This window comes from Lepus europaeus, chromosome 23 (genome assembly GCF_033115175.1).
Source record: "Lepus europaeus isolate LE1 chromosome 23, mLepTim1.pri, whole genome shotgun sequence".
Classification (NCBI taxonomy): Eukaryota; Metazoa; Chordata; class Mammalia; order Lagomorpha; family Leporidae; genus Lepus; species Lepus europaeus.
In genome coordinates, this window is record NC_084849.1 from 27,722,055 (window position 1) to 27,736,512 (window position 14,458).

The 14,458-nt window shown below is 57.4% G+C and overlaps 1 protein-coding gene across 1 annotated transcript; it reads left to right on the forward strand.

Annotated features, from left to right (window-relative positions):
* Positions 1-4,547: 4,547 nt before the first annotated feature.
* On the forward strand, positions 4,548-12,810 carry LOC133752315 (uncharacterized). The gene is made up of 6 exons (XM_062182818.1): positions 4,548-4,769; positions 4,912-5,035; positions 6,026-6,234; positions 6,693-6,763; positions 6,976-7,080; positions 12,436-12,810. Exons 1-6 carry the CDS (start codon positions 4,548-4,550, stop codon positions 12,608-12,610), a joined length of 906 nt encoding a protein of 301 aa, XP_062038802.1. The 3' UTR covers positions 12,611-12,810.
* The last annotated feature ends 1,648 nt before the right edge of the window (positions 12,811-14,458 follow it).

Consider the following 14,458-nt stretch of genomic DNA (forward strand, 5'->3'; position numbering starts at 1 on the left):
GCTCCTCTTCCGATCCAGCTCCCTGCTAATGTACCTGGGAAGGTAGCAGGGGGTGGCCTGAGTGCTTGGGACCCTGCACCCACAAGGGAGACCTGAAAGAAGCTCCTGGCTCCTGGCTTCAGCCTCCAGCCATTGAGACTGTTTAGGGAATGAATCAGCAGATGGAAGCGCGCTCTCTCCCTCTCAAATAAAAAGAGGAGATCCCAGCGGCGGAGAGCATCTCACCTGCTCCTGGCAGAAAGCCCAACGAAGCGGGTTCAGTTTTCCTCTCAAATTTTGCAGAGGGGCAACCGGGTTCCAAAGTGCCTACCTGTGTCCTTCCCCTCCCCGCCCCCCACGGCACCCCAGGGCCTGTGCAAGGGTGCGGGGCGTCCTGCGCCATCCCCTTCGGCTGTCAGCCCGGCTGCACGCCCTGTTCGTCCACGGCGGATCGCAACCACGCGGGGACCCAGCCTCTGAACATCCCGTGCGGGAAGCGGGGGGAAGCATTGTCCCACGGCGGGCTCGGCCCCCGTGGGGGGCGGGAGGCGTTTCCCGAGGGTCCCCACTAGCTCCCCGCTCCCAGGTGGGCGCAGCCGCTCGGCCCGCGCCTCCCGCCGCGGCTGCAGCACACGCGAGCTGAGAAAAGGCGGGCAAAGTTTCCCTCTCGATAAACTTATGAATGGGGAGCGAAGCGTTCGCAGCAACTCATTGTTAAAAGCAGGCGAGCCCGAGACTCGGGCGGCGCCGGGCCAATGGGAGCCCGGAGGCTCTTTTGAAATCGCTCGGGCGTCAGCCAATAGGCGCGCAGGAGGCGAAGCCCCCGCGCCGGCATCGGCCAATAAGCTCGGCGCTATGCTAAGCAGCCGGGGACCCGGCCCCTCCGACTGTCAGCGAGTTAAAGATGGAGCCGACAGGCGAGAGGGCGCCACGAGGTGCGGGGGTCGTCTGGGTGGGGAGCACGGCGACGGACAACGGCCGAGACCCCCGGCTCCCGCTAGCCTCCCGCGTCTTGCCCTTGGCTTGGGTGGAAGGGTCGTCCAAGTGAGTAGCTGGGTCTGGGGCGAGGGACGCCCCCCCGCCCCGGGTCCCGCGAAGCGAGGGGAGAGGCGCTGTCGGGACCCCCGGCTCCCCCTCTCGGCAGGGAAACTCCAGAAGGCGGGAAGCCCCCCCACCCCAACCCATCCCCCATTCTCCTGCTTCGCTCAGCTCAGGAGTCCGCTGGGACGCAACGGGGAGTCTACGGTTGGGGGGCCAGGGGCCAGAGGCTGGGGTCCCGAGGCGGAAGGGGTCCCGGAGCCGGAAGAGTTGGTCTGGGCGCAGGGCCGTCGGGCTGAGGCATCCTTCCCCGGGGGCTCCGGCCGGACTTTGGACTGTAGCGGAGCGCGGGCCCCTCTCCTTTGTGTCCAGGCTCCCCTCCACCGTCCGGCCCGCCGCTCCCCCGGGTTTGCAGCTCTACCCCCGCCCCCATCCTCCGGCGTGGAGCCCCTGCCCTCCCGTCCCCATCGCCATCCCGAGACGTCTGGGGGTGGGGGTGGGGGTGGGGGTGGGGTGGGAGTGGGAAAGGTCTTCGTTGCCCCCGGTTTCTGAAGACGCCCATTATGGCAGCCTGGCCGGGATCTGGCCCATTCCCAAAGTGTCCTGGACAGGGGCTCTGGTCCCACCCACGCGGGGCCCTGTGTGTGTTGGGGACCTTGGTGTCCCCGCTGCTGGCTGCAGGTGCTCTGACGAGGTTGCACTACTGTGCTCTAAGAAGCAGTGCAATGATATTGTCAAAGCATCTGGGACTAGCCTTGGGGACCCCCTCCCCCCACAATGGGCTCTTACCCACCCCCCAGGTCGGGCTGTGGGGGGGGGCTTGAGCCTGCCAACCCTCCCCTCCCCCTTTGCCCAGTTCACTCGCTTCTCCATGGAAACTTGAGATCCTAGCCGGGCCTGGGCCTCTGGGGTCAGAGGGCACCCTTCCCCCAGGCAGAGGCCCCGCCCCCGGTGGGCCTGCATTCCAGGTTTCAGATCCCCCCGGCCCTGGGAGAGGCGCCGCCAACAGACCTGCCCGACACTCTTTCCCTGTTGCACTACTGTGGACCACTGGGAAGCAGTGCAATGATGAAAGGGCATCGGTCAGGCCGGCCGCTGCTCCGCAGGGCTCGAGGCACCAGACTGCCCGCCTCGCTCCACTTCCCAGCTGGGAGAGGGAGGTGCCTGGAGGGTAATGCAGACCTGGACTGGGGCCTCCAACCGCGGATTCTGCTGGCTTAGGGCGTGTGTGTGTGTGTGTGTGTGTGTGTGGGGTGGGGGCGTGGGGGAGGGGAGGCAGGTCCCTTGGGGTGGACTTGGGATGCCAAGCCTTCCGTGGGTGATTGATGACCGCCAACCACGCCAGACTGTTCTCTTACAGGCAGACATGCCCAGAGCTTGCAGGAGAGGGGCTCTCAGCTGTCTGGCAAGCTCCCCACTTCCAGCCGGAACAGAGCCTGGTCCCCCAGGGGTTCAAACCCAGGGAGTATCTCCTGTCCTTGCCTGAAAACACTGGGACGACTGGATTCACCCAGGCACCTACGGATGGGTGTGGGGGGGCCTCCTCTGTCTCCTAGTCCTGGCCCCTTGGGCTTTCTTGGTCCCAGGGTTACCTGACTCAGGCTCACCCTCCCATCCCCCTGAGTTCCAGGGGTCGTGGCTGCAGATGGCTGCCCCTTATCCTTTGCAGAGCCTCCCCCCATCCTGCTAGCCGGAGACCCCTCCCCCACTCCCATGCCAATGTCTCCTGCCCTTGCTGGAGGGAGGGTGGCACACTCAAGGCTCTGCTTTCTACCACTTTCCCAGGCCATAGCAGAGAGCTGGATCAGAAGTGGAGCAGCCAGGACTCGAACCGGCGCCCATGTGAGATGCTGGCCCCTGTAGATAATTTCAGACAATTCAAGTGAACTGACAAAGCATGTAGCACTGTCATTGCCACATCACTGGCAATGAAGGGTGTGTGTGATCCTCAGAGGCTGCCTGTCCTATCTGGAGAAAGGTACAGGGGCTGGCGCTGTGCTGTAGCGGGTTAAGCCACCGCCTGCAGTGCCAGCATCCCATGTGGGTGCTGGTTCGAGTCCCAGCTGCTCCACTTGATACAGCTCCCTGCTTGCTAATGCTCCTGGGAAAGCAGCTGAAGAAGAGCGAAGCGCTTGGGCCCCTGCACCCACATGGGAGACCCGGAAGAAGCTCCTGGCTTCCCTGTGGCCCAGTGAACAAGTGGATGGAAGATCTCTGTCTCTTCCTCTCTCTAACTCTGCCTTTCAAATAAATCTTTCCAAAAAAAGAAAAGAGGTACAACTACATTGCATTAAATTTTATTTTGTAAGTGCAACAGGGCAGAAAGAATGGAGATGTGAGCCCAGGTGTGTTTGAGCCTCTTGCCTGCACCCCTGGTTCCCCCTTGGTTGGCTCCCCCTTCCTCCCCGACCTCAGGAAGAGGTGGCGGCGGGTGCCCCCTCTTCTGTCAGGGAGAGCTGGGTATCAGTTGGGAGGAACATGTGGTTAGGGGTGGGCGTTGTGGCGCAGGGGGTTACATTGCTACTTGGGATGCCTGCGACTCACACTGGGGTGCTGGTTTGAGTCCCGGCTCCTTGCTTTCCATACAGTTTCCAGCTCATTCTTCCCTGGAGGCTCAAGCCCTTGGGGCCCCTGACATCTCTGGTTGGAGTTCGTGGCTCCTGGCTTCCGCCTGGCCCATCCCTGCCTGTTGTGGGCATTTGGGGAGCGAACCAGCTGATGGAAGATCTCTCAAATAAATGAAAACAAATAAAAAAGAAAAGAAAAACCTGATCAGACTCCATGGATCTCGGGGCTAATGGGGAGCACTCCCGGGCGCACCCTCTCAGCGCTGGGGGTGTGGAAGGCGAATTCAGAGGCTGACCCAGAAGGCAGGGAGGAGAAGAAACCGTGTTCGAATCTGGGTGTGTTCCTGTGAGATGTCCAAGAAGCGTCCCCAGTGGACATCTGGGCCGTGGGGCTGGAGCTCAGGGAGGCCTGAGCCCAACAATGCTGGTTTCTAAGTTCTGTGTTCCAGCCACTACCGAGCCTACGGAGCTCAGGAGTGCCCGTGAGGGGAGGAGGGAGGGCGGCCACAGACTGGTGAGAGAGGTGCGCCTCTGGACGCCGCGGAGACAATGGTACGGCTGGAGGCCATGGAGAAGTCGGGGCTGCGCGACCCAACCCTGAGAGCAACGCCGCCCGCGTCCGCCCCGTCGAGGGCGCGAGAGCGCATGCCCAGAGGGGCGGGCATTGTCACGCGCGGGCTGGCTCCGCCCCCGGCCCCGGCGCGGATTGGCTGGGACAGGCGAGCGGCGGCTCCAGTCAGCCAGGGAGCCAGAGCCTGCGCCTGCGCGTGGCGGCTCGGGGCACAAGAGCGGGTACGTGGGTCTTCCCAGAGTCCAGGCCTTGCCCCACCCCCGCCCCGACCCCTGCCCAGAGCCCCGACCCTCGGTCCGGGGGCGGGGTGAGGGTGGGCTCCCCGGGAGCCCCGCCCCGACGGCCCGCCTCGCCCCCTCCCCGCAGGCCGCGCCCGCCTGCAACCTTCTCGGATGGAGGTCCTGGACGAGTTCGACCGCGAGTTCCCGCAGAGCGTGACCTTCTGCCAGCTCATCTCCGAGGAGGACTTCGAGAGGCAGGCGGCCACCTACACGGAGCGCGCGCTGCGCCGCCTCTTCCGGAGCCTGGACCGCAACCCCGCGCTGGCCGAGAGGGTGGTGCGCAAGGGCAAGCAGACCGAGTGCGAGCGACGCGGGCTCCTCTCCTTCCTCTGGGTGCGGGGCCACGGACCGCAGGGCTGACCCCTGGACGTGTCGGGGGTGGGTTGGGGGGAAGGCCCGAAGCCCGCGCCTGCCCGAGCCCGTGCGAGCCGGGAGTCTCACCGCCCCGCCTTTGCTCCGGCCCTGCCTTCTCCAGGCCAAGTTCAGCTCTGCTGTCCAGGGGGAGCTGAACCAGTGCAACAGCATGGGCGCCCTAGAGATGCACCAGCGCCTGGAGCAGCTGAAGAGGAGCATCCACCGCGTGCACCTCTACTCCCGGGGTGAGGCTTGGCCCCTGGCGGCTGAGCCCAAGCACTTGGGCTCTACTGCCTTCCCAGGCCATGGCAGAGAGCTGGATGGGAAGCAGAGCAGCCGGGACTCGAACCGGCGCCCACATGGGATGCGCCAGCATTGCAGGTGGCAGCATAGTTATGGCGCCTCAACGCTGGTCCTGCCTGGAGGGACCACATTTTTGGACAGATACTCTTGAGCCTTGCGTGGGTACGGGCTTGGTCCCTGTGGGGGTGTGTGTGCGTGTGTGGATACACCACAGCTGTGATAAGGCGACTTCCTGGGGCCTCCCTCTGCGTGGTTCCGAGTGTGGTTTCTCTGGGGTTCTGCATTTCACCAACGGCACACATGGCCCCCCCATAGTTGCGAGAGCAGTTGTCTCTGTCTTACCAAAGAGGACCAGAGGTACACGGAGTGTTGCCAGCATGCACAGGAGGGTCACACAGTCGGGAGTGAAGGCTGGCCTTGGCCTTGGCCTGTGCTAGCTGCTGGCGGTGGCGATCGCCGGACCTGGCACCTTCCGATGGGCTGTTGGAGGAGCTGGCTGATACCCGCCTGGCCAGCTGCTCTGTAGAAATGGTCAGACTTCCGCAGGTACAGCAGGAGGGCTTCAAACTGGAGGACAGGGGGTGGCCGCAGGGTCAGTCCGGGACAGGGTGCAGTCCTAGCTGCTGGCACACTTGCTGTCCACAAATGCCGGACCTGCCCAGATCACCCCCGCCTCTCACTGGCAGGGACACCCGTCTCTGGCCAGGAAACTCCGACAGCCCAAAGTGTGGATCGTGGGTCCTCAGCTAGCCCGAGCCTCCGTCTCTGTGTGTACGAACGGGCGGGAAGAGTGCCCTTCCTCCGCGGGCTGGCCGTAGGCTGCTCAGGACTGTCACGCGGCACACTTGTGGGGGAACCCCGTGAGAACCCCCCCACGCCACCCCGACTTGGCCCACACACAGCCTGGGCCTTCACGGGCGCCTTTGTTTCAGATGCCAAGAAGAAGAAAAAGAAACTCAAACCGAAGAAACCAGAGCGCATCCTCTCTCGGGACAGGTCAACCTCCCCATGCCAGCCACCCCACCTGCTGCCGCCACTGCTGCCGCCTGCCACCAACATGGCGTCTGTAGTGGCCTCATCACCCCCCGTCTACACCATGCCTAGGGTCTTCGGCCCCTTCCCACCACTGCCCAGCAAGTCGGTCAGTGCGACTGCCCCCCCCAATATCCCAGTGGTCCCGGGGTGGGCACCTGTGTACCCCCCAGCCCCCCCACCTGCAGGCTGTCCACAGAGGGCTTCTGGGAGTTGGGCAGGAAGCACATAGCTTTGCCTTTCTGACCTCAAGCATGCAAATGCCAGGTGCACGCACAAAAGGATTCTGGGAGCTCCCGCAGGACAGGGGGAAAATGTGGGACCCTCTCAGGTCTCCCGTGCATGTCACCCCCACCCTGCCTCCTGCCTGCACCTCCAGGCTCCCACGTACCACATGTGCCTCCCTTCAGCCTCCTCCTCCAGGCAGCCCACCATGCCCTGACACTATTCTGTCCACCTGGAGCTGGGCGCGGAGCACATGGACGGGATAACACTGGCCACATAGTCCTCGAGCTTCTCACCAGGCCCCCGGGAACCCTGTCCTGAGGGTTCCTTTGCTTCCCGCAGGTGGAGAAATTGGACATCTCGAGGTCTGATGTGAGATTGAACTGGAGCAGCCTGTCGCCAAACCCAAAGAGGTGGAGGCAGCTCCCTCGGGGCTCAAGAGAGATGCAGAGGGAGCCTCTGGGGGGGCCTCCTGCGTGCCAGCCTCCATGCCATTCCGTCCCCGGGCCTGGGGTGGGGGCGGGAGGAGCTCCTTTCCCAGGGGAGGTGTCTGGGAGTCCCTGGGCCAGGGCTGCACAGGGGCCCCTGGGGGCTCATGGTTTTGTGTCCGCCCTGCCTTCCGTAGCCACATGGTCGATTTGACGCCCCTGGTCCTCAACCCCGGCGGCTTCCATTTCTCCTACTTGGGCGGAAATAGCGTACACAAGCTCCACTGTCCGGGCTTTCCCTGGTGAGCGTGCCTCTGTCCCCTGGGGGCGGGGTAGCCCTGTCCCCTCCTCCTCTAGGAGTGCCCCTCAGGATGTGATAAGGGATGCTGGGAAGAGCCCCGCTGTGTACAGGGACTGACACCGGAGGGTGTCTTTGCAAAGCAGGGGTTTCCTGAATATGGCTTTTGCTTTTCTTTTGAAAGATCACTGCTTTTCCTGCCACCTGCAGTGTCATCCAGTGTTGTCCCCAACAGTGTGGCTGGCTGACACTAGCCGCTTTGCTGCATTCAATCACTGATGGCTTTGTGTTTTAAATGCATTTTCTTATTATTTGTAAAAGATTTATTTATTTGAAAGGCAGAGTGATGGAGAGAGAGAGAGAGAGAGAGAAATTGACCTTCCATCTGCTGGTTCACGCCTCAAATGGTCTCGACAGCTAGGGCTGGGCCAGGCTGAAGCCAGGACCCTGGACCTTCATTCAGGTCTCCCACATGCGTGCAGGGGCCCTAAGTGCTTGGATCATCTTCTGATGCTTTTCCAGACCCATTAGCAGGGAGCTGGATCGGAAGTGGAGCAGCTGAGAAGCAAACTGGTGCCCCTAGGGGATGTCGGTGTCATAGGCGGTGGCTTAGCCTGCTGGGCCACGATGCTGGCACCAGTGAACTTATTTTCAGCAGGAGTTTTAGGTTTTAGCAAAACTTAAAACTGAGAGGACAGCTCGGAGATGCCCAGTTACCCCCTCCCCAAGTTCCCCGCACATGCATGGCCTCCCCGACTAACAGGGGTGCATTCCTTGGACCCGCATTGAGCTATCATTGATACCCATAGTCCTTTGGTGACACTAGGATTCATCCTGAGTATGCCTATTCTGTGTGGGTTTTTTGTTTTTTTTTTAAGATTTATTTATTCATTTATTTGAAAGGCAAAGAGAGAGAGAGACAGGTCTTTCATTTGCTGGTTCACTCCCCAAATGGCCACTACAGCCAGGGCTAGGCCAGGCCGAAGCTAGGAGCTTCTTCCGAGTCTCCACATGGACCATTTCCCAGGCACATTAACAGGAAGCTGGATCGGAAGTGCAGCAGCCAGGACTCGAACCAGCGCCCATATGGGATGCCGGCGCTGCAGGCAGTGGCTTTATCCACTTCACCACAGTGCTGGCCCCGGATGACTTCCTATAAAAGAAAAGTCAAGAAAAAACTTAACCCACCCCAGAGGATACCTAAGGAGTAAGCAAACCTTTAGAAAAATGTGTTTGCTTTTTTTTTTTTTTTTTTTTTGGATAGAAGATATCCAAGCCAAGATTGCTAGCATGAGCATTTTGTGCCTATCAAAAAGCTCAGTGAGAACCCATCCTATCGAGACTTTGGAAACCTTTCCTTCACCATGAAAATATTGCTAAATTGACAGTTCTTTTTGAGCCCTTGTTTTTGAGGTCACTTAACATACAATCCACCCATCTGAAGGGTCCGGTTCCATGGATTTTTTTTTTAAAGATTTATTTATTTATTTGAAAGGCAGAGTACGGGTAGGCAGAGGCAGAGAGAGAGAGAGAGAGAGAGAGAGAGAGAGAGAGAAGTCTTCCATCTGCTGGTTCACTCCCCAGATGGCCACAATGGCCAGAGTAGCGCGGATCCGAAGCCAGGAGCCAGGAGCTTCTTCCAGGTCTCCCATGTGGGTGCAGGTGCAGGGGCCCAAGGACTTGGGCCATCTTCCACTGCTTTTCCAGGCCATAGCAGAGAGCTGGATTGGAAGTGGAACAGCTAGGTCACAAACCAGCGCCCATATGGGATGCTGGCACTGCAGGCGGCAGCTTTACCTGCCTGGATTTTTCTTTTGGTCCATTCATAACTATATCGCCATCAACACAATCCAACTTGTTAGAAGATATTCATCACCTTGAAAAGAAGAGAATGAAAGAAAAAAAAAAACAGTGCATAACGGGAGAAAATATTTGCTAAGCAACTCAACAACAAGAAAACTAACCTAATTTGAAAAACAGGTGCAAGGCTTCTAATAGGTGTTTCTTCAAAGACAGACTTAGGGGCCGGCACTGTGGCATATCAGGTAAAACTGCCACCTGCAGTGCTGGCATCCCATCTGGGTGCCGGTTCAAGTCCCGGCTGCTCCTCTTCCAATCCAGCTCTCTGCTATGGCCTTGGAAAGCAGTAGAAGGTGGCCAAGTCCTTGGGCCCCTGCACCCATTTGGGAGACCCAGAAGAAGCTCCTGGCTCCTGGCTTTGGATCAGTGCAGCTCTGGCCATTGTGGCCAACTGGGGAGTGAAGCAGTGGATGGAAGACCTCTCTCTCTCTCTCTCTCTTTCTCTGTGTGTGTGTGTCTGTTAACTCTGCCTTTCAAATAAATAAATAAATCTTAAAAAAGAAGAAGAAGAAGACGGATTTGCATGGCAACAGGAAGAGATCCTTAACATCGTCAGCCATTAGGGAGATGCAGATCCAACTCCCACTGACTTAGAGTGGCTGGGGCAAAACAGACGGCAACATTGATGAGGATGTGGAGAAACTAGAACTCTGGTGTGTGGGTGGTGGGACATTCTGGTTCAAATGGTGCAGCTGCGTGGCTCCTCAAAATGTCCAACACAGAGTTCACCATACGACCCAGGAATTCTACTCTCATATATGCACTCAGAGGAATTAAAGCAGGGACTCATGGCGGGAGTTGGGGTGCAGCAGGTTAAGCCACCGCTTGGCCTTCTGCATCTTACGTTGCGAGCCTGGTTGGAGTCCCAGCTCCTCCACACTTCCAGTCCAGCTCCCTGTTCATGTATCTGGGAGGCAGCAGAGGATGGCCCAAGTGCTTGGGTCCCTGCCACCCACGTGCGAGGCCCCGATGGAGTTCCTGGCTCCTGACTTCAGCCTGGTCCAGCCCTGGCTGTTGGGGGGCATTTGGGGATGGAACCAGTGGATGGACGATTCTCTCTCTGTAACTCTGCCTTTCAAATAAATAAATATTAAGAACACCACAATAAACAGATTCAAATAGATACTTGTACATGGATGTTGTTATACTGTTATACACAATATTCAAAGGGTGGGGATAACCCAAGTGTATCCAAGATTAATAGTGATGGAGCTGTAAAATGGGTGATTATTCAAGCATGAAAACCATGGTTTCCTGATGCAGACAGACCTCAAAAACATTACGTTAAGTAAGATACGTCAGACACACCAGGACAAATACTGAGTGATTCCACTAGGCGAAATGTCTAGAATATCTAGAAGTATCTAGAAAGTGGGTTCGTTGTCCCCAGGGACTGGGGAGAGGGAATCGGAGGTTTGTTGCTTGATGGGCACAGAGTTTTGGCTTTTTGGTGAGGAAAGTGTTCTGGAAATACAGAGCAAGTGTTTAACCTAGTGGTTAAAAGAATGAACCCGGACAGGCGTTTTGTGTCGCTGTCGGAGCACCTGGGTTCAGTACCTAGCTCTGGTTCCCATCTCCACGTTCCTGCTACTGCTAGGCCTGGGAGGCAGCAGGTGATGGCTCAAGTTACTGGGCCCCCGCCAGCCACGTGGGGGACTCGGATGGAGTTCGCTGCTCCTGACCTCCGACGTGACCTATCCTTGGCTGTTGCAGGTGTTTGGGGAGTAAACCAGTGGGTGGGTGGGGGCCTCTCTCTCTCTCTCTCTCTCTGCAATAATAAATAATAATTTTAGAAAATTATGCGTGGAACAGGTATTGTGGCACAGATAACCCACTGCTTGTTCTCATGTGCGTATCCCATAGTCCTGCCTCCACTTCCAATCCAGCTTCCTGCTAACGCACCTGGGAAATCAGCAGAGGATGGCCAAGTCCTGAGTCCCACTCACCCACACCACATCCAGGGAGACCTGGATGGAGTTCCTGGCTCCTGGCATTTTTGTGGGAGTGAACCAGAGGATGGAAATCTCTCTCTCTCTCTCTCCTTTTCAAATATACAAAAAGAAAACCTTTTTAAAAAATCAGAAATACACATGGCTAGATATTTTTTGAAATGTTCTAGAAATAATGGTACTGACTATGCAACCTTGTGGGTCTACCTCATGCCACTGCATTAAAAACTTTGGTTAAAATGGGGGCTTAATTATTATATATTTTTTGAGATCGAGAGAGAGAGAACCTCCCACGCCCACTTCTCCCCAGGTGTCTGCAGTGGCTGGGATTGGGTGGGCTGAGGCTGGAAGCGAGGAACTGAATCCTGGCCTCAGGTGCATGGCCAGGACCCAATCATTTGAGCCAGCACCACTGCTTCCCACGGTCTACGTTATCAGGAAGCTACAGTCAGGATCTGGAAGCCAGTTATCAAACCCAGACCTCTGGTGTGGGGTGCAGGTGTCTTAATTGCTATGCAAAACTCCTGCCCCCTGGTTAATTTTTCAACCCAGGTAGGATCATCTTGCGTGCACTTCTCATCAACTTGGTTGTCTCAGTAATTAAACCACTGGGAGGCTGGTACTCGTTGGGGTGTCAGGTTCATCCTTTGACACAGCTGTGGTTCAGTAAGCGATCTTTTTTTTTTTTTTTAAAGATTTATTTATTTATTTGAAAGGCAGAGTTACAGAGAGACAGAAGCGGGTGTGGGGGGTAAAGGGGGATGGAAGGAGGGAGAGAGAGACAGGGGTGTCTTCCACCTGCTGGCTCACTTCCCAGATGGCCACAATGGCCAGGTCTGCACCCATCCAAAGCCAGGAGCCTCTTCCAGGTCTCCCACGTGGGTGCAGGGGCCCCAAGACTTGGGCCATCTTCTGCTGTTTTCCCAGGCCACAGCAGAAACTAGATCAGGAGTGAAGCAACTGGGACTCGAACCGGCGCCCATATGAGATGCTGGTGCCATAGGCGGTGGCTTTACCCACTATGGCACAGCACCGGCCCCCAGTTAACTGTCTTCTGATGGTCACTTAGATTATTGCCAGTTTTTAATTTTTTTTTAACAATTCCAAACACTGCTCCAACAAAAAGTCTTGAACTTCATGGGAGAAGTAGAAGTGTATCAGGGCAGCAGTAATTAAGAGGCCACTTGCATTTGCCTACACCCCATGTCAGAATCCCTGGGCTTGAGTCCCAGCTCTGTTCTCCATTCCAGCTTCCTGGGCAGACAGCAGGCAATGGCTCAGGGTCCCTGCCATCCACGTAGGAGACCCGGATTGAATCGCCTGCTCCTGGCTTCCACTTGGCCCAGCCCTGGCTCACTCGTGCTCTCTCAAACTAAATAAATTTAGATAGGGGGAAAAAAATAATACAACTCCAAGAAGGTCAAGTACGTACACTAATAACCAAAAAGTATCGCAAGTTGCCCTAAGCCTAGAGTTTGGTCACGTGTACCTACAGTGGTTCCGTGTGCGCATGCCCAGCTCACGGGCGTGTCTCTGCGTCTCCCGTGCAGGGCCCCGGCCTGCAGCAGCTCCCCCAGCAGCGAGGAGACGCCGTCCGCCGCTGTGAAGGCCTCCATCTTCACCCCGCCCGTCCTGCTCAAGTTCCAGCCCGTGTCCAGATCCAAAGACGACTCAGAGCAGGACCCTGGCAGCGCAGAGCCCGCGCCCCACAAGCAGAGCCCGTGACCTCTCCCCGCCGCAGCACAGTGATCCCGGTGGAGGCCTGAATAAACTTCCTGTGGAGATGCCTCGCTGGTGCTGGGCGCCCCTGAGGGTCGCGCAATCGCACTGGCTCCGTGAAGCCCCCAAGAGGCAGGCAGGGTGGTGCAGTCTCAATGCACTCACTTGCTCTGTAACCTGGTAACTGAGGCATCAGTGTGTGTGTGTGTGTGTGTGTGTGTTTAAAGATTTGTGTATTTATTTGAAAGGCAGAGTTAGAGAGAGAGATTGATTTCTTCCAGATGGCCGCAGCAGCCAGCGGCCGTGCCAGACCAAAGTTAGGAGCCAGGAACTCCACCTGGGTCTGCTGTCAATCAAAGGGATCTGGCCTGTTGGTTTCCAACGCAGCAGCTCCCTAAGGAATTTCAAAGGTCTATGACTCTTACTGTCAACTCACACAGTGATCTTTTTATTATTATTATTCGACAGAGTTATAGAATAGACAGAGAGAGACAGAGAGGTTGGTCTTCCTTCTGCTGGTTCACTCCCCAAATGGCCACTACGGCCGGCGCTGCACCGATCTGAAGCCAGGAACCAGGTGCTTCCTCCTGGTCTCCCATAGGGTGCAGGGCCCAAGCACTTGGGCCATCCTCCACTGCCCTCCCGGGCCACAGCAGAGAGCTGGCCTGGAAGAGGAGCAACCGGGACAGAACCCGGGGCCCATATGGGATGCCGGCGCTGCAGGTGGAGGATCAACCAAGTGAGCCACGCGCCGGCTCCACACAGTGATCTTAGAACCCCCGTGTGACAGCTGGGCGTCCTCCATAAACAGGGATGACTACTAGGCGTTAGTAGCTGATTGCCGAGCCCTGGTGTTTGTTCCCCTCTGTGCTTGAGACTGGAGATAACAAACCAAGTCGTGGAGATAGATCCCTGCTTTCATTTTTTGAAATTATTTTTTCTTTATGAGAGAGAGAGAGAAAGAGAGAGAACCCATCTGCTGGTTCACTACCCAGATGCCAGGACTGGAGCGGGAGCCAGGAGCTGGGCACACGACCCAGCCTCCCACGTGGGTGGCGGAAAGAGAGCCCTGTGAGGTAGGCAGCCTGGGAAGCAGCTAGGAGGCCAAGAGGAGAGACTACCAGCAGCACTGCAAAGCTCCGCCCCCTTCCATGCGGACCCAGCTCGCCCACTCCCCATCAGGCCTCAGCCTCACCGGCCATGGCGCACTGGACGCCGTGATGACCGCCAATATGCTGTAGCCGCAGGTGGAAATGCCACAAAACAAACAAACAGCGTGGGATACAGAAGCCAGCGGTATTCAAGGCCCTCCCAAAAATCTGCTCCATTTAAATATTCAACAAGGAGGCCGGCGTTGTGGCATTGCTGGGTAAGCCACCTCGGCAGCGCCGACATCTCATATGGCCACCGGTTCAAGTCCCGGCTGCTCAACTTCCCACCCGGCTCCCTGCTGATGTGTCTGGGAAAGCAGCAGATGACCCAAGTGCTTGGGCCCCCGCACCCGTGTGGGAGACCCGGAAGAAGCTCCTGGCTCTTAGCTTCGGTCTGGTCCAGCTCTGGCCATTGTGGCCATTTGGGGGAGTGAACCAGAGAATGGAAGATATTTCTCTCTCTCTCTGTAACTCTGCCTTTCAAATAAAATAAATTTTAAAAATGCTCAATTAGGGCATCACCCCATATCCTGAAAGGCGTGACTCCAGCTTTGCGGGGGCAGTACCCTTCCTTCTCATGAAGAGAGGTTGCCTCTTCGCCATCTGAGTACCTAAATCCTGCTTTCCCGTATGCCCTGAGGGTCTTCCTCCAATTACTTCACCGAGTGGAGACAAGAACTGGGAACAGGTGCAGCCGGGAGTG

Excerpts from the sequence above, each read along its gene's own strand:
- LOC133752315 (XM_062182818.1), top strand. The coding sequence starts at position 4,548 with ATGGAGGTCCTGGACGAGTTCGACCGCGAGTTCCCGCAGAGCGTGACC. Across the intron at positions 6,235-6,692 it reads CACCACTGCCCAGCAAGTCG|GTGGAGAAATTGGACATCTC; the intron begins GTCAGTGCGACT and ends TGCTTCCCGCAG. Across the intron at positions 7,081-12,435 it reads CACTGTCCGGGCTTTCCCTG|GGCCCCGGCCTGCAGCAGCT; the intron begins GTGAGCGTGCCT and ends TCTCCCGTGCAG.